Here is a 25,565-nt window from a genome sequence, read left to right on the forward strand (position 1 = left end):
GAGCTCCCGGGCACCGGGATGGGGTTTGGGAGCAGCCATGGAAATGACGGACGTGCACGGGATGCCTGTGTCCTTTATTGGGTGTCCTACAGTTACATGAAGCTGTACAGGGGATGTGGCAGCGCGAGGGGGCACATGTGAGGGACCAGCGTTTATTTACAACCAGTAAAGAGCAGACGGAGCTCTACGGAGCACAGAGAGGGGCTGGAGTCACCATTTCCTCTTCCTCCCACCCATGAGCATCCGCACCTCCCTCGGAGCCCAACGCTCCTGCTCCTGCCTTTGCTTGCCCATCATCAACTCCAAGCTGGGGCACAACCCCAACCCCATCATTTCTTCTCCCAAAGGACTGGGGTTGGTTCCCCCAGGGCGCCCTCCCTCTGCCTCCCCCCCCCCCACCCCCAGAACTCCTGCTTTGAGGAATTCAGCTTTGGTAGAAGGGAAGGAACCACCAGGGGAGGGTCTGGCCCTGCTCCTGAAGTGATGCTGCTGGCTCGGGAGGACGATGGCTTAGTATGGAGTCATGGAATGGGTTGGGTTGGAAGGGAGCTTAAAGCTCACCCAGTCCCAACCCCTGCCACGGGCAGGGACCCCTTCCATAGAGCAGCTTGCTCCAAGCCCCTGTGTCCAACCTGGCCTCTTGAAACCAACAAGGAAAGAGAGGAAACGGCCACAAAAGGGAGCAGGAATTTCAGCTTCAGCCCCGGCCTATCCTGGGCTGCAGGGAGGTGACGTGGTTGGGCAGGACATAGAAAAAGTGGGCTCCAAGGACCTTGTGTGTGTGTGTGTGTGTCTTGGTTAATCCTTTTGGCTCTGCGCAGCAGAACGGCGATGGGGATGAAGTCCTGTCCTCTTCTAGCAGGAAGGAAGGAAGAAGAGGAGGTTAAACCCCACTTCCACCTCCACGGGGAAGCTGGAGGAAGGGGGGAAGTAGAGAACCAGCATCTCACTGCACCGGGATGGGAGAAACTCATTGGGTTAAGCACTCCTGCCCCAGAGTAGTGGGAGAACCCCCCCAGCGTTTACACCGATTGATGCTCAGGGATGAGGGAAGTGCCAGAGGTTCCCTGCACAACCAAAGGGCTGAATCTGGTGGCTGGAATCTGCTTGGGGATGGGGATGAGGTAGAGATGAGGGAGAGGGAAGGGATCTGTTTGGGAGATGGGGAAGAGGCAAGCGGGTGAGCGCAGGGGTGAGAAGGGAGGGTTGTGACCCCAACCGTGTGGTGCTGAGCTGGAAGAGGGGGTGAAGAGCGGAATGGCCCCGGGTGCGGTTATTGCCGTGTACAGAGGCTGGGCGGCAGCTGCAAAGTGGAGCAGCACCGGTGATGGGGGAATGGGAGGTTTGATGCTGCTGAGGTGCATGGTTTGCCATGGAATCCCAGCTCCAACCCCTGCCACGGGCAGGGACCCCTTCCACTGGAGCAGCTTGCTCCAAGCCCCATCCAGCCATGGAGGAGGCCATGGGGATGCTGCAGCTCTGCTCTGGAGCTGAGAGAGCTGGGCTGGGGCAGCCTGGAGAAGAGAAGGCTCCTGAAGGGGAGACCTGAGAGCAGCTCCAGTGCCTAAAGGGGCTGCAGGAAACCTGCAGAGGGGCTTGGGACAAGGGCCTGTAGGGATGGGATGAGGAGAAACAGCTTCCAACTGGAAGAGGGAAGAGTTGGATGAGATATTAGGAGGAAGCTCTTCATTATGAGGCTACTGAATAGGGTGCCCAGAGAAGCTGTGGCTGCCCCATCCCTGGCAGTGCTCAAGGCCAGGTTGGACACAGGGGCTTGGAGCAAGCTGCTCCAGTGGAAGGGGTCCCTGCCCGGGGCAGGGGTTGGAGCTGGAGGAGCTTTAGGGTCCCTTCAACCCAAACCAATCCAGGATTCCATGATCCTCCCTCCACAGGCAGCCATTCCCACGCTGTGTTTGATGCCCAAGCCCCCTCCCCTCACCCCATGGTTTGGGCTCTGCCCCATCTCATCCCCTTTCCCCTCCCCATCCCCTTCAGCATCTCGGGTACCTGCCACGCGCTGCTCAGAAGAGGCCGCAGTCCTTGAGGTTCTCCTTGATGATGACGTCCGTGACGGCGTCGAAGACGAACTTGACGTTCTGGGTGTCTGTGGCACAGGTCATGTGGCTGTAGATCTCCTTCACGTCCTTCCGCATGTTGAGATCCAGGAACTGCGTCTTGATGTAATTCCCTGCGTCCTCAAACGTGTTGGGACCTGCGGAGGGAGGAAACGGTGCTGCTGAGCTGCGCCCATGGCAATGGTGGCCAGGACCTGCGGATGCTCCGCAGTTGGGTTGGAAGCTTCCTTTGGAGGAGGAGAAGGGCTGGTGGTGCCTGCGCGCAGCCAAGCACCGCACACCCACCCTATCCCATTCCAAGCACCTTCCCAAGGCCATGGCTGCTTCTCCTCCGCTCCTACCTCCAGGAACACGACTGCTCCCCCCGTAAGCCCAACCCAAGGGGCCATCTCCACGTGGTTTGGGCACTTTGGGGGGCCCTGGGAGGGGGAACCCATGGACTCACCGTCGTACTCGGGGAAGCAGATGCTGAGATGGACCTTCTTGATCTTCTCCTCAAACAGGTCCTTCTTGTTGAGGAAGAGGATGATGGACGTGGCGGCGAAGAACTTGTGGTTGCATATACTGTTGAATAGGTGCAGGGACTCGTGCATGCGGTTCTGCAAGGAGACACGGAGCCATTGCAGCCCCCAAACCCCCTCCATTCCCAAGGGAAGAGCTTTCCCCTGTCCTGCCTGTGCCGCCTTCACCCAGAGCCCCTCTTCCCATCTGAACCCCATCCCAGTGGGGTTCAGGCACATCCATAGTGGATAGATCCAAGCGGTGCTCAGGTAGGAGCGGTGTTGAGCAGCCCCGGGCTATGCGATGCTCTGATCCCTCCTGCCAGCTCCTGGGATGTTCAGGAATGAAGGATTCCGGTGATCACGTTGGGAACGTTATCCAGGGAAAGCTCCCAGCCCTGCGGAAGGTGCTTGCATCTCTTGGGATGCTCCTGTGGGATCTCCTCCACCTGTACGGCAGCAGGCGCCTTCTTCAGGGCGATGGGGATGGATGTGCCTTGTCCAGCTTCCCATGGCGGGGGAGATGCCTCCGCCGGCTCCGCTCCTCTTGTTCCTCCTGAGGGATGCCCTGTCCTGGGGCTCTCCCGTTCCTCCTCTGCCCATGAAGCTGCTTTGCCTGGTCCTGGAGCAGCGGCTCCCACCGGGCACCCGGAGGACTTCACTGAGCAGCTTTGTGCCATGGAGCCTCAGCGGGCTTGGGTTGGAAGGGACCTTAAAGCCCATCCGGCTCCAGCCCCTGCCACGGGCAGGGACCCCTTCCACTGGAGCAGGGTGCTCCAAGCCCCATCCAGCCCGGCCTTGAGCACTGCCAGGGATGGGGCTCCTGTGTCCCCATGAGCTCCATCCCTCCTCTCCCACCCCATTCCCACATCAGAATGTACCAAGCGCTGGTCCCTTCCCTCTGTATCCCCCCCAAGCATCAACTCTGGTCCCGGGCACCCCTGGGACCCCAACCCACCACTTCATCGTCCTCCACCAGCACCATGTCGTAGGCGCTCAGCGCCCCGCAGAAGATGATGCAGGTCACCCCCTCGAAGCAGTGGATCCACTTCTTGCGCTCCGATCTCTGCCCTCCCACATCAAACATCCTGGGGGGGGACACGACACAAAGATGGGATCGGGGGGGGCACAACTGGTCCTGATACCCCTCATGTGATGGAGCCAGCACTCCCAGTGTGATGGTGCCAGCACCGTGTCCTCAGCGGTGTTAGGGATGCAGTAACCAACCATCCCTGTCCAGATGGGGTTGGTGGTCCCTGGAGCATCAGGTTCACCCCAAAACCCATCCCCACCACTGGGGCTGGGGAGAAACATGGGGGACACCATGGAGGGGATCATGGAGGGATCATGGAGGGGATCATGGGGGTTGCACCAACTCACCTGAAATTGAGGTCTTTGACGGAGAACTTGGTCTCGATGATGCCCGTGGTCTTCACCCTGGACCTCAGCACGTCCTGCTCGTTGGGCAGGTAGTCGGGGGCCGTGATCCTGTCCAGTTGGTTCAGGTAACTGGAGGGGGGCACAGATGGGGACGTGAGGAGCCGCTGACGTCCCCACATCCCCATGTGTGTGTCCCCCGACCCGGTGCCCTGACCCCACTCACTACGCGGCTGAGTCATTGAGCTGGTACTCGGCGGCACGCTCGAAGCAAGCCTGGACTCCCCCATCCTTCCAGAGCTTCTTGATGCAGTCCACGAGCTCCGGGGGCATCGTGCCCTCCTCAATGGAGTCAGCCAGGTTGAAGAGCTGCCGCCCATCGTCCTGCAAGAGGTACCGTCACCATTGCCACCATCGCCATTGCCATCATTGCCACCATTGCCATTGCCACCATTGCCATTGCCACCATAGACACCATTGCCATTGCCACCATTGCCATTGCCACCATTGCCATTGCCACCATTGCCACTGCTGCCATTGCCACCATTGCCACCATCGCCATTGCCACCATTGCCATTGCCGACATTGCCATTGTCACCATTGCCACTGTCACCATTGCCACTGCTGCCATTGCCACCGCCACCATTGCCACCATCGCCACCATCACCATTGCCACCATCGCCATTGCCACCATCACCACTGCCACCATCCCAATTGCCACCATTGCCATTACCACCATCGCCATTACCACCATCGCCATTACCACCATCCCCATTGCCACCATTGCCATTACCACCATCGCCATTACCACCATCGCCATTACCACCATCCCCATTGCCACCATTGCCATTACCACCATCGCCATTACCACCATCGCCATTACCACCATCCCCATTGCCACCATTGCCATTACCACCATCGCCATTACCACCATCGCCATTACCACCATCCCCATTGCCACCATTGCCATTACCACCATCGCCATTACCGCCATTGCCACCATCCCACTGGGGCTCCCTGCACCCGAACCCCACTGTGGGGCTCCAGACCCCATCGCCATGGGGGGGACGGGGATGGTGGTGGCCCCCAACTGACCCCACGGGACGACTCAGCGTAGTCGATGCCCAGCGTGGACATGGCGCGGATGATGGCCAGGATGGACTGCAGGATGTTGCCGTAGATGATGGCCTTGAACTCCATGCACTCTTCGGGTGTGTAACCATCCTGGTGGATGATCCTGAGGGATGGGGGGGGACACAGTGGGAATCGCCACCACGGGGATGGGTGACCCTGGGGGTCATCCCCCATAGCCCAGTGGGGACCTGGGGCCGTACTCACTTCATCTGCTTCACGATGGTGCTCTTGCCTGATTCACCGGCCCCTGGAGAAGGGTAGGAGGACACCTTAGTGCTGGTCAGGGTGGGATGGACCCCAGGCCTGATGCCACAGCGATGGGCACCAGGGCCGCTCTCTCGTGTCCTGCATCTCTCAGTGCCACCATCCCCTTGCTCCCATTGCACCCAGTGCTGGACCACAGCTGGGGACCCCCATGGTTGGTTGGGGACCCCCCGGACACCACCGCTCCCTGGTGTCCCACCTCCCGTGGTGGCCTCGGCGCTGTAAGCGGCTTAGGACAGCGCAGGAAGCTGCTTAGAATTAGGTGCTAATCGCCTTGACCTGCCCCCCCCCACTCCAGGATCAGGCCCCATCACCCCTCCCTGTCACCCCACAGCCCCCAGGGTCCCCTCCAGGCGGTAGGGATTGGGGTGCTGGTGGCAGGAGGCCCCCAAGAACCTCCCCCCCCCCAACCCCGGGGATGTGGGACCTGGTGTCCTGGTCCCATCCCTGCATTGTCCCCTTGGTCCCTGCCACCCGCCTGGGTTGTCACCCGGAGCTGATGCCACAACCACGCAGCTCCTCGGGGTACGGAGCTGCAGGGGAGAGGAGCTGCGGGGATGAGGAAGGAGGTGACGGGCTGGGGACAACCAGGCCCTGGCTGTGTTTCTCCCCTGCCCATCCATCAAGGGGGTCCCCAATGGCAGGGAGGGACGGGGGGACCCCTCCTGCATCCTCCTGCGGACCCTTACCCAACAGCAGCAACTTGACCGTCTTGGCCTCCTTATCCGCATCCTCCTGGAGCTTCTTCTCCAGCTCCTTGGACCTCTTGGCCATCTCCTTGTCCTCGGCGCTGGCCCCGCTCCCCATGGCCTCGTCTTCCACCACCTCCTCCTCCTCCTCCTCCTCCTCCTCTAACGCCTCGAGCTCCTCGAGGTCCCCAGGCTTTTCCAGCTCTCCTTTGGGAAGAGCAATGGGCGACGGCGGAGGAAAGAGGAGCCCCGAGAGGCCGATCCCTGGCGTTGGGGTGCCCCCGAGCAGCAGCGTCCCGACGGGCTCTCCTCTAATTCCCCATGGATAACCTGATTTGTTTGGAGCCCGGGATTTGGGGACCTTTTATCTCACCATGTGACCCAGGAAATCCACTTAGCCCAAGATGGCAAAGATTAGGGCTCAGGGGAAAAACCAATGGAGCATCTCGGGGAGGTGGCCACAAGGCTTTAGATAAGGGGGGGGGGACAGGTAGTGAGACCCCCCCCGTCGCCATGGGGACACCCTGCGTCCCATGGGGTTGGAGGACCCCCATGTCCATGGCTTGGGTCCTCCCATGGGTTGGTTGGCATCAGGGATGGGGCCACCTCCTGCTTGTGTCCCCCCACCCCACAAACTGGGGGGGGGGGCCTTGGGGGTGACAGGGGACACGGCTGGGAGCTGGGGGGTCCCCTGGGTGCTGGTGACAGGGGGACATGGCCCTTGGGGGTGTCCGTGGGGGGGGAATGAGTTAGTTAATGGGGCAATGAGCACCCATGGGTGCCACCCATCGCCCTCCTGCTGCCTAAGCTCTTTAATGGGATCCTGCTCAGCCTTCCTCCTCCTCCTCCTCCCCCTATGAGCTCAGCACCCCCTCCCCAGCCCAGCACCCATCCAACAGGGTCCCCCCACACCCCATTGTCCTCTCCCCCCCCCATGTCCTGCTGGGACTGGTTTGGGTCTCACTGCAGTGAGGACCCCCCCGTTGGGATGGGGGAGCCCCCCCCCAAAAGGTGCTGCACGTCCCCGGTGTTCGGGTTTAGGGTGCCCTAAATCACTGCACCGCAATGGGGTCTCGATGTCCCCTCATTGGTGTCCTGTCCCCCCCACCCCGTGTCCCCCCGGCCTGGGGGGCACTGGGACACCCTGTCCCCGCTGTCCCTTTGATGGGACACAAAGCCCCATCTGAGCCTCTAATGACCCTGGCGCTAATGAAGGGTCCAATTAACAAACCAGACCCCGCTCCCAGTGCCACAGGGGGGCACGGGGGGGGGGCATGGCTTTGTCCAGAGCTGTGTGCGTGACCCCCCCCCCGCCCCGGCTTCGTGCCCCCCAGCCTGGCACAGAGGTGGCCCTGATGGGTGTCATCACCCCCTTGTCCCCTTTGGGCACGGGGGGGGACACGGAGGGGGGACACGGGCTGTGACCGGTGGCGTTCCCGCTGCTCCGGGGGGGCTCAGGGGGCTCGGATGGGAGCTCCTGGCACCCCCCAGCCCCCCCAGCACTCGAGGCCACAGCACCGGGAGCCACCGGCACAGGCAGGGACAATCTAATGGGGGGTGCAATGCCTAATGGGGGGTCCAATGTCTAATGGGGTGATGCAATGTCTAATGGGGGGGTCCAATATCTAATGTGGGGGTGCAATGTTTAATGGGCGGTGCAATGTCTGATGGGGGGGTGTTCAATAATGGGAGGGGACAATATCTAACGGGGGGGGTTCCAATATCTAATGTGGGGGTCCAATGTCTGATGGGGGGGTCCAATACCTAATGGGGGGGTCCGATGTCTGATGGGGGGCGTCTGTGCTGGGCTGCGGACGGTGCCACCCTCCTGGGGGCGCTGGTCCCAGCCGGGGGGTGCAGAGCCGGGGGCTGCCGACACGCGATGCCCACCCGGGGCTGGACGGGACGGACCCCCCATTGATGGCGGTGCCGCTGCCACTCGGGGAATGGAGGGGGGGGGCGGGGGGGGGCGACACCATCTGCGTGTGTGCGGGGGGGGGGTCGGTGCCTGCCCCCGCCCGCAGCGGGCGGCACACGCAGGAGCCTCCTTCCTCCTCCTCCCGCTCCCGCAGCGCCACATCCTCCTCCCGCCCCATCCTCTTCCTCGTCCCCGCTTCCGGCCGCGCTCCGCGGGGGGACTTTGGTCCAGCTCCGGCGTCCGCGCATCAATCATCAACCAGCGCCCGGCCCCGCCGCGCACCGAAACCCCCCCGCTCCGGGCCACCCCCCCCACCACCACCCCCCCCCCCCCGGGCGCTACCATCGCCATCACCAGCCCCAGCGCCCCCCCCCCTCCGGGAGCCACCATGGCCTCGGCCACCCCGGCCAAGTGCCCCTTCAAGAAGCGGGGCAGCCTCCAGACCCCCAACCCCGCAGGTGAGACCCGCAGCCACGCACCCAACGCCACCGCCGCGGGTGCCCCCCCCCAATGATGGGGCTATGGGGAGGGTGCTATGGGGGGTGTCTGTGTTATTTGAGGGGGGGGGGGGTGACCATCACCGCGGTGTCTGGGCTGCTCCGCTGATGGGTGCAGTGGTGTTGAGGTGTCACCCCCCCCCCCCCCCCAAGGTCTGGCAATGGGGGGTGATGGGGGGGGGGTTCTGCGGCGCAGCGCTGGCGCAGCGGGTGCTGTGTGCTGGGGGGCGAGGAGGAGGGACCCGGGGTGGTGGTGGGGGGGGGATGTCGAGGGGGGGGGCAGCGCCATGTGCATCATATGGGTGGTTGTGGCTGGCACCGTGGCGCTGGGTGCTTGGGAGGGGTCTGGTGGCACCGGATGGTGACACTGGGTGATGGTGGCACCAGTTGATGATGGTACATGGTGATGGTGGCACCGAGTTACGGTGGCACCAGGGTGCTGGTTGCACTGGGCTCCAGTAGCACAGGGTGATGGTGGCATGGGGGAGGTGAGGTGGCACCCGTTCCTTGGGGGGGGGGGGGGTTCGGGGTGCTGCGTGTCCTGGGTGGGTGTCACAGGGTGATGGGCACGTCCCAGTGGCACAGGGCACCCCGGGTGTCCCCATGGTGCCCCCGGCTGCCAGCACTTGAGCATCCACCATGGGGGGGGGGGGTCGTGCCTCAGTTTCCCCACCCCAGACCTCAACAATGGGCGCTGGGGGGTCACACACACACACACCCCCCGCCGCGTTCTGTACTGGGCAGGGAGTGCTCTCAGTGGGAGGGGTCAGGGAGATGGGGTTTGTTTTGGGGGGTGTCACCTCCCATCCCTCCCAGTTTGGGGGTGCCCCCCCCCCCTCCCCGGTGCTTTTCCTGCTGGATTGGGGGGGCAGAAGGATGAATGGATGGGGGGGATGGAGCAGTCTTGAGAGAAGGGGGTTGTGTGTGATGGGGGGACCCCAAAATCCTGCCCCCACCCCATGCTGGCGGTGTTCTGACCCCATCCTGAGCTCCTCATTCATTATGGGGAGGGCACAGGGGGGGTCCCTCCTGCCCTGGAGCTGCCTCAGTTTCCCCCTGGCACCCGTGTGGGGATGGGGGGGCTGTGGAGGGGCTGGTGACCCCGTTCCTGCCCGCTCAGGCCGCCCCATTGCAGAGCTGCGGGCTGGGCCCGGCTCCCGGCCCCTGCAGTCAGCGCGGTCCCTGCCGGGGCTTTCCCACTGCCTGAAGCACTTCCCGGTGGATCTGCGCACGTCCATGGACGGCAAATGCAAGGAGATCGCTGAGGTGGGTCCGGGGCCGGGGCACGGCGCGGCCCGGGGCGGGGGGGCTCCTTCTGCCTTCCTCCTCCTTCTCTTCTCTTCTCTCTTCTCTCTTCTCTCTTCTCTCTTCTCTCTTCTCTCTTCTCTCTTCTCTCTTCTCTCTTCTCTCTTCTCTCTTCTCTCTTCTCTCTTCTCTCTTCTCTTCTCTTTTCTCTCTTCTCTCTTTTCTCTTTTCTCTTTTCTTCTTTTCTCTTTTCTCTTTTCTCTTCTCTTCTCTCCTCTCCTCTCCTCTCCTCTCCTCTCCTCTCCTCTCCTCTCCTCTCCTCTCCTCTCCTCTCCTCTCCTCTCCTCTCCTCTTCCCTTCTGTCTTCTTTCTCTTCCCTCTCCTCTCCTCTCTTTTCTCTCTTCCCCTTCCCTTCCCTTTCCCCTTCCCTCCATCCCTCCCTCCCTCCCCTAGGAGCTCTTCTGTCGCTCCCTGGCTGACAGCGAGATGCGATCGGCTCCCTACGAGTTCCCGGAGGAAAGCCCCATCGAGCAGCTGGAGGAGCGGCGCCAGCGCCTGGAGCGCCAGATCAGCCAGGACGTCAAGTGAGACCCAAGGGGGGGTCCCCGCTCACCCCCCCCCCCCCCACCATGGGCTGGGGTCCCCGCACGGGGACAGGCCCCTCGTGTCCTCCTGCCGTGGCTGTCGCGCTGCCCGTCCCCTTCTCCGTGTGGCTCTGCTGGTTTCTGTGTGGTTGCTGTTCACGGGGGGGGGGGTGTCTCTCGTCCCCGTTGTCCCCACCGCATCCCCACCGCGTCCTCTTGTCCCCAGGCTTGAGCCCGACATTTTGCTCAGAGCCAAACAGGACTTCCTGAAAGTTGACAGTGCCGCGGACTTGCAGTGAGTGTCCGGGGTCCCCACGGCCCCCGCACGCACGCAGCCACCGCTCCCCCCCCCCCCAAACCCCGGCCACGCTCATGGCACTGAACCCTTCAGCGCACCCAAAGCAGGGAGGGGGGTGTTGAGGGTACCTGGGGGAGGTCCCGGCCACGCTGGTGGTGCAGGATGTCCCCATCCCTCCTGTCTCCGCTTGGGAGTTGTCTCTGTCACGAGTTATTGCGTTCTCTGTCCTCCCCCCCCCGACTCGTCGTTGTGCTCATGTGGGCCCAAGGGATGTGTCTTGGAAGGGGGGGGGCGGTCAATGCCGCCATCAGTGGCACTCAACTGCCCGGAGCTGGCGGTGGCATCGCCTGGGGACAGCATCGCCCTCCTGGATGCGGGCCCTGGGGTGGGTGCTCCCTGGGGACGCCGGGATGTGGTCAGACCGTGTCACCGCATCCCTGCCCACAGGCTCTTCAAGGAGCAGGGCGAGGACCTGGCGGACCACGTCCCCAAGGAGCGGGAGGCGCTGCTGGAGCGGGAATTCCAGCGGGTCACCATCTCCGGGGAGGAGAAATGTGGGGTGAGAAACAACCCCCAACCCCAACCCCAACCAGGACCTGGGGAAGGCCTTCAAGGCACCAACACCAGCGTGGGGCCGGGGTTTTATTGGTGCCCTGCTCCTCAGGTGCCCTTCACGGACCTTCTGGATGCGGCCAAGAGCGTGGTGAAGGCGCTGTTCCTGCGGGAGAAGTACATGGGGCTGTCCCTGCAGAGCTTCTGCAAGACCACGGCCCGGTACCTGCAGGAGCTCTCCGAGAAACCCCTGGAGACCCGAGGCTACGAGGAGGTGCCCGAGACCCCCGTGGCTGCTGGTGAGGGGGGGGGGGGGGGGGGGGCTTCGTGGTGGGATGGGTGCTGGGGGGGGCTTCGTGGTGGAATGGGTGCTGGAGGGGGCTTCGTGGTGGGATGGGTGCTGGGGGGGGCTTCGTGGTGGAATGGGTGCTGGAGGGGGCTTCGTGGTGGGATGGGTGCTGGGGGGGGCTTCGTGGTGGGATGGGTGCTGGGGGGAGCTTCGTGGTGGGATGGGTGCTGGAGGGGGCTTCGTGGTGGGATGGGTGCTGGAGGGGGCTTCGTGGTGGGATGGGTGCTGGAGGGGGGGCTTCATGGTGGGATGCTGGAGGGGTCTTCACGCTGTGATAGATGCTAGGGGGGTCTTCACAATGGGATGGGGATGCTGGAGGGGCTTTGGTGGATCCATCCCATCACCCATGTCTGGGTGGGTGTCTCTTGGCTGCAGATGCCCCCGTGCACCCCCCGTTCGCCGAGCAGCACCCCTATGAGATGTGGGACCCCAAGACCATGCCGGCTGACCTGGGCTTCGGGCTGAAGATGGTGGATGGGGTGGTGCACGTCTACACCAAGCAGGACCTCACCGACAAGTGAGTGTCTGGCACGGGGCCGGCGCTCGGTGCTGGGATGAGTTCGGAGGGGGGGGCTCTGGTGGGTGGCCCTGGACCATGTCCCCTCCTCTGTCCCCCCAGGAGCACAGAGCTGGACCTGCCATACCCCGACCTGCAGGAGTTCATCGCTGACATGAACTTCCTCATGGCTTTGATCATCAATGGGCCCATGTAAGGAGAAGGGTCCCCCCATGGAGGTGTCCTGGGGGGTCCCACCATGGAGGTGTCCTGGGGGGTCCCACCGTGGAGATGTCCTGGGGGGGGTCCCACTATGGGGGTGTCCTGGGGGGTCCCACCATGGAGGTGTCCTGGGGGGGGGGTCCCACCATGGAGGTGTCCTGGGGGGTCCCACTATGGGGGTGTCCTGGGGGCGTCCCACCAGAGGGATGTCTGTGGGAGGGGCAGAGCCTTGGGGACAGCACCAGAGGCCATGGTGGTGGCTATGACACACGGTCCCGGAGCAGCTCCCATGTCCGTGCATCCATCCATGCACATGGAGAGGGGTCCCAGAACGCAGAGCCGTATCCCCTCACCCTGGTGGGCACCAGCCTTTCGGGGCTGGATGTTCTCCTCCTCTGACCCCCTCGTCCCCACCTCGGGCAGCAAATCCTTCTGCTACCGCCGGCTGCAGTACCTGAGCTCCAAGTTCCAGATGCACGTCCTGCTCAACGAGATGAAGGAGCTGGCGGCCCAGAAGAAGGTGCCGCACCGCGACTTCTACAACATCCGCAAGGTACCTGCTGGCTCCGGCTGTGACCAAGGGGCACTTGGATGCTCTTGGGGCTGAGCACTGCCTCTGCCCGCCCAGGTGGACACCCACATCCACGCCTCGTCCTGCATGAACCAGAAGCATCTCCTGCGCTTCATCAAGCGGGCCATGAAGAAGCACCTGGATGAGATCGTCCACGTGGAGAAGGGCAAGGAGCAGACGCTCAAGGAGGTCTTCGAGACGATGAACCTCACCGCCTATGACCTGAGTGTGGACACGCTGGATGTCCACGCGGTACGGGGTTGGGGGGGGGACGACACCCCACATCCTGGTGATGAGCAGAGCCTCCAGCCCATCTCCTGCAGGGATGGGATGGGGGATGCTGAGGGCTCTGCGCTGGGATGTTGTGGTGGCTCTGGGGCCTCACGCCCGTGTCCTCCTGCCAGGACCGCAACACCTTCCACCGCTTCGACAAGTTCAACGCCAAGTACAACCCCATCGGCGAGTCCATCCTGCGGGAGATCTTCATCAAGACGGACAACCGCGTCTCGGGGAAGTACTTTGCCCACATCATCAAGGTGAGGGACCCTCCGCACGTCCCTCCTCTCCCTGGGTGCCCGTGGTGGCCAAGGGGTGACGTTGTCCCTGGCAGGAGGTGATGGCGGACCTGGAGGAGAGCAAGTACCAGAACGCGGAGCTGCGCCTCTCCATCTACGGCCGCTCCCGGGACGAGTGGGACAAGCTGGCCCGTTGGGCCGTCAACCACCGCGTCCACTCCAACAACGTCCGCTGGCTCGTGCAGGTCCCCCGGCTCTTGTGAGTACCAGGGGATGCCTTCAAGGAGGGCCCTGTGCCGGGGTGGGGGGGCACCAAGGACACCCCGCTATGGCTGGGGTGGGTTTGGGATGGGACCCTCTAAGCAGGGCCTGTCCCCCCGCAGTGATGTCTACCGCACGAAGAAGCAGTTGGCCAACTTCCAGGAGATGCTGGAGAACATCTTCCTGCCCCTCTACGAGGCCACCATCCACCCCGCCCAGCACCCGGAGCTGCACCTCTTCCTGGAGCACGTGAGCGCCGTGTCCTGCTTCCAAGGGCAGGATGGGGGCCACCAGTGACACCCATAACCCCAGCCTGGACCTTGCTTGAGGGCTCTATTGAAGTTGCCACCATCCCACCCCGGGTTGTCCCCTTCTGCAGGTGGACGGCTTCGACAGCGTGGATGATGAATCCAAACCAGAGCATCACATTTTCAACCTGGACAGCCCCTTGCCAGGCAACTGGGTGGAGGAGGACAACCCACCCTACTCCTACTACCTGTACTACATGTACGCCAACATGACAGTGCTCAACCACCTCCGACGGTAGGGACACCTGCAGCAGCTCTGCCCGGCCTGGGATGGTCTGAGGGGGGGGGTGTCAGATGCTGATGGTGAACCCCACATTGCAGGAAGAGAGGCTTCCACACCTTCGTCCTGCGCCCACACTGCGGTGAGGCCGGGCCCATCCATCACCTTGTCTCGGGCTTCATGGTCTCGGAGAACATCTCCCATGGGTTGCTGCTCCGCAAGGTGGGCAGGGACAGGGTGCCATGGGTGGGGGGGACACACAGCAGGGTGTGTGTCTGCGACCCCCCCTCACCCAGCTCTTCCCCCCCCAGGCCCCCGTCCTGCAGTACCTCTACTACCTGGCGCAGATCGGCATCGCCATGTCCCCGCTCAGCAACAACAGCCTCTTCCTCAGCTACCACCGCAACCCCCTGCCCGAGTACCTCTCGCGGGGGCTCATGGTGTCCCTCTCCACCGATGACCCCCTCCAGTTCCATTTCACCAAGGTGAGGGGGTCAATGGGGGGGTTGCAGGCCACCAGCCCCCCCCCCAAAACCAGTGTCAGGGTGGCCACCAACCAAGCCATGGCGATGGGACAGAGTTGGGGGTGGCCAGGAGCAAGGTGGGGGTCTTGGTGGCCTTGGCAGTGCTGGGGTAAAGGTTGGACTTGATGACCTTAAAGGTCTTTTCCAACCTGGTTCATTCCATGCTTCAGAACCAACGAGCTCCAGAGGATGCTGATGGTCCAGGGAGGGTGGGAGATGCTGGGGCCCCCCATGTTCTTTGTGGGGCACCCATGAGTGGGTGCTGAGGATGTGTGTTGTCCCCCCCGCCGCAGGAGCCACTGATGGAGGAGTACAGCATCGCCACGCAGGTCTGGAAGCTCAGCTCCTGCGACATGTGCGAGCTGGCCCGCAACAGCGTCCTCATGAGCGGCTTCTCCCACAAGGTACCCCCCCTCCACCACCACCATGTACCCCAGCACCCATCCCAGCACCCAGGGGTGCGAGAGAAACGGGAGCTCCTCCTTGCTCTTGTGCCCAGGTGAAGAGCTACTGGTTGGGTCCCCATTACCTGAAGGAGGGTCCGGAAGGCAACGACATCCGTCGGACCAACGTTCCTGACATCCGCGTGAGCTACCGCTTCGAGACGCTGTGCCAGGAGCTCACCCTCATCACGCAGGCGGTGCAGAGCGAGGAGCTGGAGACCATCCAGGAGGAGGATGCTCTCACCATCACCTCCACCCTCAGCACCCGCTGACCCCCCCTCCATCACCCACATCCCTCTTCCAGGGCTTCGGAGCCGTCCTCCTGCTACCTCCCGCCCTTGGGAAGGGGATGGGGGCAGTGCCCTGCGCCCCGTGGTGCCACCAAAGGGGTTTTGGTGGGGTTCTCTCCGTTCCTGGTGGGGTTTTTAACTGGTGTCTCCTCATTGTGCTGGTCCCTGCTCTTGGTGGCACAGGGATGAGGTGCCACGGGTGCGGGCACTGCTGGGGGGGTCCTGGCTTCACCTCTTGGATGCAGTGACAGCACAGGGGGATGCCAGTGCTGGGCATGGGGACCTTGTGGGGGGGACCCAGCCCAGTAGTAGGTCCCAGTTCCTGCTCTGTTTAATTGCCTGCCCCTCTCCGTCCATTTCTCACCCCATGGGGACATGGGGCCGAGCCAGCAGCACCCCAAGGACCCAGACCTGGGCTCTGCGCACCCATGTGGACACAGGATGCCCGATGGAGGATGCTCCATCCTCCTCCTCAGGAAGGAAGCAGAGGGCTTGGGGTGGCTCTGTCCCTGCTCCAAGAGCTGGCTGTGGCCTGGATAGGGCTGGAAGAGGCTTCTCCTTGTGTGACACTGTCCCATCCCTGTGTCCCTCTATCGTGGTCCTGTCCCCATCCATGGAGCCGGTGGCTGATGCTCCTTGGGAATACGTGGTGGGAATGTTGGAATAAGCATTCAAACCCAAGAAAAGCCGTTCAAAAAGCCCCGTCCCAGCATGGAAATAAAGTGTTTAAGTAAAACACCTGGATTTCATGGTGGGGGGGGTGAGGTGGCCATGCAGGTGGGTGCCCCGCCCCACCATGGATGGAATTTGGGCATGGGGGTCCCCATGGTGCCAATGGGTGATGCTGGTGGCGGTGGCAGCGCTGGCACTGGTGCCGTGCCTGGCAGGATGCCCAGAGGGGAGGGTAAAGGGGAGGGTTGCTTGGGAGGTGCTGAGGGGGGCAGCTCCCTGCTCCCTGCTCCTGCTCTGAGCAGTGTCCCTGTGGAGCTGGTGCCATCATGGTGGTGACTCTGGGGTACTGGGATATCCGTGGGGTGAGTGGGAGGGGGAACGGGGAGGGCGGGGGGGGTGGGGGGTTACAGAGATGGGTGCTAAAGGTGGGTCCTAAATGGGGATGCTGGGGGTGGGTGCTAAAGGGGGATGCTGATGGTGGGGGCTAAAGGCAGTTGCTAAATGGGGACGCTGATGGTGGGTGCTAAAGGGGGATGCTGATGGTAGGTGCTAAAGGTGGGTGCTAAAGGGGGATGCTGATGGGGGTGCTAAAGGTGGGTTCCCTTGTCCTGCTGCAATGGGGGTGCACCAAGTGGTGGGAGCTGCTGGGAAGGGGGCGGTTGTGGGGACCCCCCTATATGTGGGGTAATTCCTGGGGGGGGGGGGAAGAGGGGAGGGGGCACCCTGTTACCCCATTTACCCCCCTTTGATTAAGGGGAACTATCGTGATGACCGTGGGCCCCAAAGGGTGCAGAACCCCCCCACACCACAGGATAAGGGGGACCCCCAAACAGCGTAGGAGGGTTCACAGAGGGATCCATGGCCCCCAGGACAAGAGCATCACTGTGCAGAATGGGGGAGCCCTGCTCCCCAAAGCCAAGAGGCCCCCCATGCGCTCTGGGGGGGCTACAAGAGAGGCCTCATGCGCCCCTATGGAGACCGGGGGGTCAAGGAAAGGGCCATGCACTTCCCAGGACTTGGGAACCCCAATGAAGAATGGGGGGGCTGGGGTGTCAAGGGAAGAGCCCAATACAGACCGGGAGGGTTAAGAGGGGTCCCCAATACAAACTGGGTGGTGGTCAAGGGGGTCTCCACTACAGTGACTGGGTCAGTCAAGGAGGGCCCAATACAGACTGGGTGATTAATGGGGGCCCTCAATGCAAAGTGAGGGTGTCAAGGGGGGGTCTCAATGTGGACTGCGGGTTCAAGGGGGGACCCAATGCAGGCTGGAGGGTGTCAAGGTTGACTCCAATACACACTGGGGGGGTAAGGGGAGGACCCCCGTGCAGCCTGGGGGAGGTCAAGGGGGACCCCAGTACAGACTGGGGAGGAGTCAAGGGGGGTCCAAAATAAAGACGGGGGGGGCAGAGGGCAACAGCGAGGCCATCGCACACTGGGGGGGTCGTGGGGGCCTCAGCAGAGATCAGGGTCCGGCCGCTGCTCCCAGAGCCGAGGAGCCGGGACGGGAACGCGGCGCTGGCATCCCCGGGACGCGCTGAGCTCCGCAGCGGTGCCCCCAGGCGGGCAGCCCCGGTCCCTGCGCTGCCCAAACCCCCTCTGCTGCCCGTCCCTCGGGTGCCTCTCTCGGGCGCCCCAGAGCGCGGCTCGCAAAGCGGAGCCTCCATCCCCTGCTCCCGCAGCCGAGGAGGCAGCGCTGAAAGCTGGTGCCGAGCATCACCTGCGCACGGTGCGCTCCGCAGGGCTGCCGCCAGCACGGCAATGCACCCGCTCTCCGCACCTAAACCTCCATCTCTGACCGCCTCTGGTCCCCCACTCTGGCACCGGGGTAGCCCCGAGCAGCCCAAGCCATCTTCATGGTGGGAATGATGGAATAAGCGTTCAAACCCAAGAGAAGCCGTTCAAAAAGCCCCGTCCCAGCATGGAAATATTTAAGTAAAACACCTGGATTTCATGGTGGTGGGGGCGGAGTGGGTGGGTTGGCCATGCAGGTTGCTGCCCCGCCCCGCCATGGATGGGATTTGGGCACGGGGATCCCCGTGATGCCAATGGGTGATGCTGGTGGCGGTGGCAGCGCTGGCACTGGTGCCGTGCCTGGCAGGATGCCCCTGGCGCCCAGCCTGCACCCAGTGATGCCAGAGGGGAGGGTAAAGGGGAGGGTTCCGAGGGAGGTGCTGAGGGGGGCCGCTCCCTGCTCCCTGCTCCCTGCTCTGAGCAGTGTCCCTGCGGAGCTGGTGCCATCATGGTGGTGACTCTGGGGTACTGGGATATCCGTGGGGTGAGTGGGGGGGGAACGGGGGGGGGTGGGTGCTAAAGGTGGGTGCTAAAGATGAGTGCTAAAGGGGGGTGCTAAAGGGGATGCTGATGGTGGGGGCTAAAGGGGGATGCTGATGGTGGGGGCTAAAGGTGGGTGCTAAAGGGGGATGCTGATGGTGGGTGCTAAAGGGGGATGCTGATGGTGGGTGCTAAAGGGGGATGCTGATGGGGGTGCTAAAGGTGGGTTCCCCCCCCAGCTGGCCCAAGCCATCCGCCTGCTGCTGGAGTACACAGAGACCCCCTATGAGGAGCGTCAGTACCGCCCGGGGCCGGGTAAGGGGGATCGGGGGGAGTCCCCCCATCTCCATCCACCCCCCTGGACCCCGGTTCAGGCTGGGTCTGACCCAGCGTGGATTTGGGGGGGAAGGGGACACACCCCCCTTGTTTCACTCCCTGTCCTGTGCCCGCCCCCCCCTCAAAAGTGCTGCCAGGTTTTGGGGGTCACCTTTGTGTGTCCCCCGCAACACAAAACCGCTACGCCGCACCTTGGACTCGGGTCAAAGTCCCCCGGGGGTGCCCGCATGGGATGGGACACGTGGCTGCTGCGGAGCACAATGGGCACCCCGCACCCATGAGGGTGCCATGAGGGGGGGTCCAGCAACCTTTGTGTGTGCCCCCCCAAGCTCCTGACTTCAACATGAGCGAATGGACCAACGAGAAGGAGAAACTGGGGCTGGACTTCCCCAATGTGGGTGATGGATGGGGAACGGGGGGGGGTGGGGGGGTGGAAAAAGGGGTGGGGGGAGTACAGAGAGTGACCCCCCCTTGTCACCCCCCCCCCCATCAGCTGCCCTACCTCATCGATGGGAAAGTGAAGCTGACGCAGAGCAACGCCATCCTGCGCTACATCGCCCGCAAGCACAAGATGTGTGAGTGCAGGGATGGGGATGGGGGGGGCACAGCAACAAGTGGGGGGTCCCGTTTAGGGGATGTGGGAGTCTGATGTCTCCCACCCCCAAATGCGCAGGCGGTGAGACGGAGGAGGAGATCCAGCGCGTGGACCTGGTGGAGAACCACATCATGGATTTCCGCATGAGATTCGCACGGATGTGCTACAGCCCCGACTTTGTGGGTACCCCCACGCGATGGGGAGGGGGCTCCAACGCTTTGGGGACCCCATCAAAACCCTCTTTAACAACCCCAACCCACTCTCATCCTGCTGGGGTCCTGTCACACTCAATGTCTTGTTGAGGCACAAGGGGAGGGCATTGGGGGGTTCTCATTGCCTGATTGCAGGCAGCACCCATGAGTTCTTGGGGGGTCAGTTTGGGGGTGCAGCCCCCCTGTATCTCTGTGCCCCTCCTTAGGAGAAGCTGAAGCCTGGGTACCTGCAGGAGCTGCCGGGGAGGCTGCGGGAGCTGGCGCGGTTCCTGGGCTCCCGGCCCTGGTTTGCAGGGGACAAGGTAGGTGGGGGGGTGCTGGGGGGTCCCTGGGGGGTCCCTGTCACACAGCAGTGTCCCCCCCCCGCTGTCCCCAGCTCACCTTTGTGGACTTCGTGGTGTACGATGTCCTGGACCAGCAGCGCATGTTCGTGCACGACTGCCCTGAGCTCAGCGGGACCCTGCGCCAGTTCATGGAGCGCTTCGAGGTGAGCGGGCCCCGGGCCCCCGCACCCCAATGTCCCTGTGCCCATCCCGGACACCACGGTCCCCACGCCTGACTCCCTCGCGTCCCCATCCCTGACACCCCAACGTCCCTGTCCTCAGTACCCCCCTCTTCCCATTGAGTCCCAGTCCCCCTCCCAGGCACGATGGTGTCCCCATCCCAAGCCTCATCCTTGAATCCTTGGTGTCCCCATCCCCAACACGCCGGTGTCCCCATCCCTGTCCCCAGCACCCCTTTCCCCCTGTCCCCATCCCTGACATCCTGATGTACCTGTGCCCATCCCAAACACCCTGATGTCCCCATTCCAAGCCTCATCCTTGAATCCTTGGTGTCCCCATCCCCAACACGCCGGTGTCCTCATCCCTGTCCCCAGCACCCTTGTTCCCCTGTCCCCATCCCTGCATCCTGATGTACCTGTGCCCATCCCAAACACCCTGATGTCCACATTCCAAGCCTCATCCTTGAATCCTCAGGGTCCCCATCCCCAGCACCCCGGTGTCCCCATCCCTGTGCCCAACACCCCAATATCCCCATCTGTGACCTCCCAATGTCCCTGTCCCCATTCGTGACCCCCCAGTGTCCCCATCTCTGTCCCCAGCACCCTGGTACCCCTGTTGCCATGTGTGACACAGCAGTGTCCTCATCCGCGGTGCCTCCATCCCCTTCCCTGACACCTCTCTCAGTGTCCCCATTCCCTACACCCTGATGTCCGCATCCCCCCCCTTGTCCCTGCTGTCCCCCCCCAGGCACTGGAGAAGGTCTCAGCCTACATGCGCTCGGGGCGCTACATGAAGACCCCCATCTTCTGGCGCACGGCGCTTTGGTGCAATGCCAAGGAGTGATGGGGGGGGCCCCCTAAGACCTCCCCGGCACCCACTTCCAGGAGAATAAATCGAGGGGGGGGCTGCCCCTTTTCCCTTGTCCTGCTGCAATGGGGGTGCACCAAGTGGTGGGAGCTGCTGGGAAGGGGGCGGTTGTGGGGACCCCCTGTATGTGGGGTAATTCCTGGGGGGGGGGGGGGGGAAGAGGGGAGGGGGCACCCTGTTACCCCATTTACCCCCCTTTGATTAAGGGGAACTATCGTGATGACTGTGGGCCTCAAAGGGTGCAGAACCCCCCCACACCACAGGATAAGGGGGACCCCCAAACAGCGTAGGAGGGTTCACAGAGGGATCCATGGCCCCCAGGACAAGAGCATCACTGTGCAGAATGGGGGAGCCCTGCTCCCCAAAGCCAAGAGGACCCCCATGCGCTCTGGGGGGAGTTACAAGAGGGGCCTCATGCGCCCCTATGGAGACCGGGGGGTCAAGGAAAGGGCCGTGCACTTCCCAGGACTTGGGAACCCCAATGAAGAATGGGGGGGCTGGGGTGTCAAGGGAAGAGCCCAATACAGACCGGGAGGGTTAAGAGGGGTCCCCAATACAAACTGGGTGGTGGTCAAGGGGGTCTCCACTGTAGACTGGGTCAGTCAAGGAGGGCCCAATACAGACTGGGTGATTAATGGGGGCCCCCAATGCAAAGTGAGGGTGTCAAGGGGGGGTCTCAATGTGGACTGCGGGTTCAAGGGGGGACCCAATGCAGGCTGGAGGGTGTCAAGGTTGACTCCAATACACACTGGGGGGGTAAGGGGAGGACCCCCATGCAGCCTCGGGAGGTCAAGGGGGACCCCAGTACAGACTGGGGAGGAGTCAAGGGGGGTCCAAAATAAAGACGGGGGGGAGGGGCAGAGGGCAACAGCGAGGCCATCGCACACTGGGGGGGTCGTGAGGGCCTCAGCAGAGATCAGGGTCCGGCCGCTGCTCCCAGAGCCGAGGAGCCGGGACGGGAACGCGGCGCTGGCATCCCCGGGACGCGCTGAGCTCCGCAGCGGTGCCCCCAGGCGGGCAGCCCCGGTCCCTGCGCTGCCCAAACCCCCTCTGCTGCCCGTCCCTCGGGTGCCTCTCTCGGGCGCCCCAGAGCGCGGCTCGCAAAGCGGAGCCTCCATCCCCTGCTCCCGCAGCCGAGGAGGCAGCGCTGAAAGCTGGTGCCGAGCATCACCTGCGCACGGTGCGCTCCGCAGGGCTGCCGCCAGCACGGCAATGCACCCGCTCTCCGCACCTAAACCTCCATCTCTGACCGCCTCTGGTCCCCCGCTCTGGCACCGGGGTAGCCCCGAGCAGCCCAGGCCATCTTCATGGTGTTAATGATGGAATAAGCGTTCAAACCCAAGAAAAGCCGTTCAAAAAGCCCCGTCCCAGCATGGAAATATTTAAGTAAAACACCTGGATTTCATGGTGGTGGGGGCGGAGTGGGTGGGTTGGCCATGCAGGTTGCTGCCCCGCTCCGCCTCGCCATGGATGGGATTTGGGCACGGGGATCCCCGTGATGCCAATGGGTTATGCTGGTGGCGGTGGAAGGTTTGGCACTGGTGCCGTGCCTGGCAGGATGCCCCTGGCACCCAGCCTGCACCCAGTGATGCCAGAGGGGAGGGTAAAGGGGAGGGTTCCGAGGGAGGTGCTGAGGGGGGCCGCTCCCTGCTCCCTGCTCCCTGCTCTGAGCAGCGTCCCTGCGGAGCTGGTGCCATCATGGTGGTGACTCTGGGGTACTGGGATATCCGTGGGGTGAGTGGGGGGGGAACGGGGGGGGGTGGGTGCTAAAGGTGGGTGCTAAAGATGAGTGCTAAAGGGGGGTGCTAAAGGGGGTGCTGATGGTGGGGGCTAAAGGGGGATGCTGATGGTGGGGGCTAAAGGTGGGTGCTAAATGGGGACGCTGATGCTGGGTGCTAAAGGTGGGTGCTAAATGGGGACGCTGATGCTGGGTGCTAAAGGTGGGTGCTAAAGGGGGATGCTGATGGTGGGTGCTAAAGGGGGATGCTGATGGGGGTGCTAAAGGTGGGTTCCCCCCCCAGCTGGCCCAAGCCATCCGCCTGCTGCTGGAGTACACAGAGACCCCCTATGAGGAGCGTCAGTACCGCCCGGGGCCGGGTAAGGGGGATCGGGGGGGGTCCCCCCATCTCCATCCACCCCCCTGGACCCCGGTTCAGGCTGGGTCTGACCCAGCGTGGATTTGGGGGGGAAGGGGACACCCCCGCCTTGTTTCACTCCCTGTCCTGTGCCCGCCCCCCCCTCAAAAGTGCTGCCAGGTTTTGGGGGTCACCTTTGTGTGTCCCCCGCAACACAAAACCGCTACGCCGCACCTTGGACTCGGGTCAAAGTCCCCCGGGGGTGCCCGCATGGGATGGGACACGTGGCTGCTGCGGAGCGCAATGGGCACCCCGCACCCATGAGGGTGCCATGAGGGGGGGTCCAGCAACCTTTGTGTGTGCCCCCCAAGCTCCTGACTTCAACATGAGCGAATGGACCAACGAGAAGGAGAAACTGGGGCTGGACTTCCCCAATGTGGGTGATGGATGGGGAACGGGGGGAGGGGGTGGAAATGGGGGGGTGGAGGAGCACTGGGAGTGACCCCCCCCTTGTCACCCCCCCCATCAGCTGCCCTACCTCATCGATGGGAAAGTGAAGCTGACGCAGAGCAACGCCATCCTGCGCTACATCGCCCGCAAGCACAAGATGTGTGAGTGCAGGGATGGGGATGGGGGGGGGCACAGCAACAAGTGGGGGGTCCCGTTTAGGGGATGGGGGAGTCTGATGTCTCCCACCCCCAAATGCACAGGTGGTGAGACGGAGGAGGAGATCCAGCGCGTGGACCTGGTGGAGAACCACATCATGGATTTCCGCATGAGATTCGCACGGATGTGCTACAGCCCCGACTTTGTGGGTACCCCCATGCGATGGGGGGGGCTCCAACGCTCTGGGGACCCCATCAAAACCCTCTTTAACAACCCCAACCCACTCTCATCCTGCTGGGGTCCTGTCACACTCAATGTCTTGTCGAGGCACAAGGGGAGGGCATTGGGGGGTTTCTCATTGCCTGATTGCAGGCAGCACCCATGAGTTCTTGGGGGGGCGGTTTGGGGGTGCAGCCCCCCTGTATCTCTGTGCCCCTCCTTAGGAGAAGCTGAAGCCTGGGTACCTGCAGGAGCTGCCGGGGAGGCTGCAGGAGCTGGCGCGGTTCCTGGGCTCCCGGCCCTGGTTTGCAGGGGACAAGGTAGGTGGGGGGGTGCTGGGGGGTCCCTGGGGGGTCCCTGTCACACAGCAGTGTCCCCCCCCCGCTGTCCCCAGCTCACCTTTGTGGACTTCGTGGTGTACGATGTCCTGGACCAGCAGCGCATGTTCGTGCACGACTGCCCTGAGCTCAGCGGGACCCTGCGCCAGTTCATGGAGCGCTTCGAGGTGAGCGGGCCCCGGGCCCCCGCACCCCAATGTCCCTGTGCCCATCCCGGACACCACGGTCCCCACGCCTGACTCCCTCGCGTCCCCATCCCTGACACCCCAACGTCCCTGTCCTCAGTACCCCCCTCTTCCCATTGAGTCCCAGTCCCCCTCCCAGGCACGATGGTGTCCCCATCCCAAGCCTCATCCTTGAATCCTTGGTGTCCCCATCCCCAACACGCCGGTGTCCCCATCCCTGTCCCCAGCACCCCTTTCCCCCTGTCCCCATCCCTGACATCCTGATGTACCTGTGCCCATCCCAAACACCCTGATGTCCCCATTCCAAGCCTCATCCTTGAATCCTTGGTGTCCCCATCCCCAACACGCCGGTGTCCTCATCCCTGTCCCCAGCACCCTTGTTCCCCTGTCCCCATCCCTGCATCCTGATGTACCTGTGCCCATCCCAAACACCCTGATGTCCCCATTCCAAGCCTCATCCTTGAATCCTCAGGGTCCCCATCCCCAGCACCCCGGTGTCCCCATCCCTGTGCCCAACACCCCAATATCCCCATCTGTGACCTCCCAATGTCCCTGTCCCCATTCGTGACCCCCCAGTGTCCCCATCTGTCCCCAGCACCCTGGTACCCCTGTTGCCATGTGTGACACAGCAGTGTCCTCATCCACGGTGCCTCCATCCCCTTCCCTGACACATCTCTCAGTGTCCCCATCCCCTACACCCTGATGTCCGCATCCCCCCCTTGTCCCTGCTGTCCCCCCCCAGGCACTGGAGAAGGTCTCAGCCTACATGCGCTCGGGGCGCTACATGAAGACCCCCATCTTCTGGTGCACGGCGCTTTGGTGCAATGCCAAGGAGTGATGGGGGGGGGCCCCCCTAAGACCTCCCCGGCACCCACTTCCAGGAGAATAAATCGAGGGGGGGGCTGCCCCTTTTCCCTTGTCCTGCTGCAATGGGGGTGCACCAAGTGGTGGGAGCTGCTGGGAAGGGGGCGGTTGTGGGGACCCCCTGTATGTGGGGTAATTCCTGGGGGGGGGGGGGGGGAAGAGGGGAGGGGGCACCCTGTTACCCCATTTACCCCCCTTTGATTAAGGGGAACTATCGTGATGACTGTGGGCCCCAAAGGGTGCAGAACCCCCCCCCACCACAGGATAAGGGGGACCCCCAAACAGCGTAGGAGGGTTCACAGAGGGATCCATGGCCCCCAGGACAAGAGCATCACTGTGCAGAATGGGGGAGCCCTGCTCCCCAAAGCCAAGAGGACCCCCATGCGCTCTGGGGGGAGTTACAAGAGGGGCCTCATGCGCCCCTATGGAGACCGGGGGGTCAAGGAAAGGGCCGTGCACTTCCCAGGACTTGGGAACCCCAATGAAGAAT

At 63.2% G+C, this 25,565-nt stretch overlaps 4 protein-coding genes across 4 annotated transcripts; 3 read left to right on the plus strand and 1 right to left on the minus strand.

The window, feature by feature from the left end:
- Positions 1–791: 791 nt before the first annotated feature.
- GNAT2 (G protein subunit alpha transducin 2) lies at positions 792–6,157 on the minus strand. The gene is made up of 9 exons (XM_065698061.1): positions 6,040–6,157; positions 5,291–5,333; positions 5,048–5,189; positions 4,179–4,336; positions 3,956–4,084; positions 3,534–3,663; positions 2,521–2,674; positions 2,008–2,212; positions 792–855 (listed from the first exon to the last, which is right to left on the minus strand). Exons 1-8 carry the CDS (start codon positions 6,155–6,157, stop codon positions 2,022–2,024), a joined length of 1,065 nt encoding a protein of 354 aa, XP_065554133.1. The 3' UTR covers positions 792–855; positions 2,008–2,021.
- A 1,974-nt stretch (positions 6,158–8,131) lies between these two features.
- On the plus strand, positions 8,132–16,068 carry AMPD2 (adenosine monophosphate deaminase 2). The gene is given in 19 exon segments (XM_065698437.1): positions 8,132–8,415; positions 9,590–9,720; positions 10,153–10,283; positions 10,510–10,578; positions 11,029–11,140; positions 11,246–11,432; positions 11,858–11,999; positions 12,102–12,191; positions 12,624–12,753; positions 12,829–13,023; positions 13,176–13,307; positions 13,382–13,545; positions 13,670–13,796; positions 13,927–14,090; positions 14,177–14,297; positions 14,387–14,560; positions 14,893–15,003; positions 15,099–15,294; positions 15,297–16,068. Coding segments are annotated over 19 exon segments (2,730 nt in total). The 5' UTR covers positions 8,132–8,345; the 3' UTR covers positions 15,581–16,068.
- Positions 16,069–18,179: 2,111 nt separating this feature from the next.
- On the plus strand, positions 18,180–20,854 carry LOC136023589 (glutathione S-transferase 2-like). The gene is made up of 8 exons (XM_065698174.1): positions 18,180–18,279; positions 18,515–18,590; positions 18,941–19,005; positions 19,105–19,186; positions 19,285–19,385; positions 19,625–19,720; positions 19,795–19,905; positions 20,669–20,854. Exons 1-8 carry the CDS (start codon positions 18,244–18,246, stop codon positions 20,762–20,764), a joined length of 663 nt encoding a protein of 220 aa, XP_065554246.1. The 5' UTR covers positions 18,180–18,243; the 3' UTR covers positions 20,765–20,854.
- A 1,608-nt stretch (positions 20,855–22,462) lies between these two features.
- LOC136023598 (glutathione S-transferase 2-like) lies at positions 22,463–25,141 on the plus strand. The gene is made up of 8 exons (XM_065698191.1): positions 22,463–22,522; positions 22,810–22,885; positions 23,235–23,299; positions 23,393–23,474; positions 23,574–23,674; positions 23,913–24,008; positions 24,083–24,193; positions 24,954–25,141. Exons 1-8 carry the CDS (start codon positions 22,487–22,489, stop codon positions 25,047–25,049), a joined length of 663 nt encoding a protein of 220 aa, XP_065554263.1. The 5' UTR covers positions 22,463–22,486; the 3' UTR covers positions 25,050–25,141.
- Positions 25,142–25,565: the final 424 nt, after the last annotated feature.

The sequence above is a fragment of the Lathamus discolor genome, chromosome 19 (assembly GCF_037157495.1).
Source record: "Lathamus discolor isolate bLatDis1 chromosome 19, bLatDis1.hap1, whole genome shotgun sequence".
NCBI classification, from domain to species: domain Eukaryota; kingdom Metazoa; phylum Chordata; class Aves; order Psittaciformes; family Psittacidae; genus Lathamus; species Lathamus discolor.

Excerpts from the sequence above, each read along its gene's own strand:
- GNAT2 (XM_065698061.1), bottom strand. The coding sequence starts at position 6,157 with ATGGGGAGCGGGGCCAGCGCCGAGGACAAGGAGATGGCCAAGAGGTCC. Across the intron at positions 5,334-6,039 it reads GGTCAAGTTGCTGCTGTTGG|GGGCCGGTGAATCAGGCAAG; the intron begins GTAAGGGTCCGC and ends ACCCTTCTCCAG. Across the intron at positions 4,337-5,047 it reads ACGCTGAGTCGTCCCGTGGG|GACGATGGGCGGCAGCTCTT; the intron begins GTCAGTTGGGGG and ends TACCTCTTGCAG.
- LOC136023589 (XM_065698174.1), top strand. The coding sequence starts at position 18,244 with ATGGTGGTGACTCTGGGGTACTGGGATATCCGTGGG. Across the intron at positions 19,721-19,794 it reads CCTGGTTTGCAGGGGACAAG|CTCACCTTTGTGGACTTCGT; the intron begins GTAGGTGGGGGG and ends CGCTGTCCCCAG. Across the intron at positions 19,906-20,668 it reads AGTTCATGGAGCGCTTCGAG|GCACTGGAGAAGGTCTCAGC; the intron begins GTGAGCGGGCCC and ends GTCCCCCCCCAG.
- LOC136023598 (XM_065698191.1), top strand. The coding sequence starts at position 22,487 with ATGGTGGTGACTCTGGGGTACTGGGATATCCGTGGG. Across the intron at positions 22,523-22,809 it reads GGTACTGGGATATCCGTGGG|CTGGCCCAAGCCATCCGCCT; the intron begins GTGAGTGGGGGG and ends TTCCCCCCCCAG. Across the intron at positions 24,009-24,082 it reads CCTGGTTTGCAGGGGACAAG|CTCACCTTTGTGGACTTCGT; the intron begins GTAGGTGGGGGG and ends CGCTGTCCCCAG.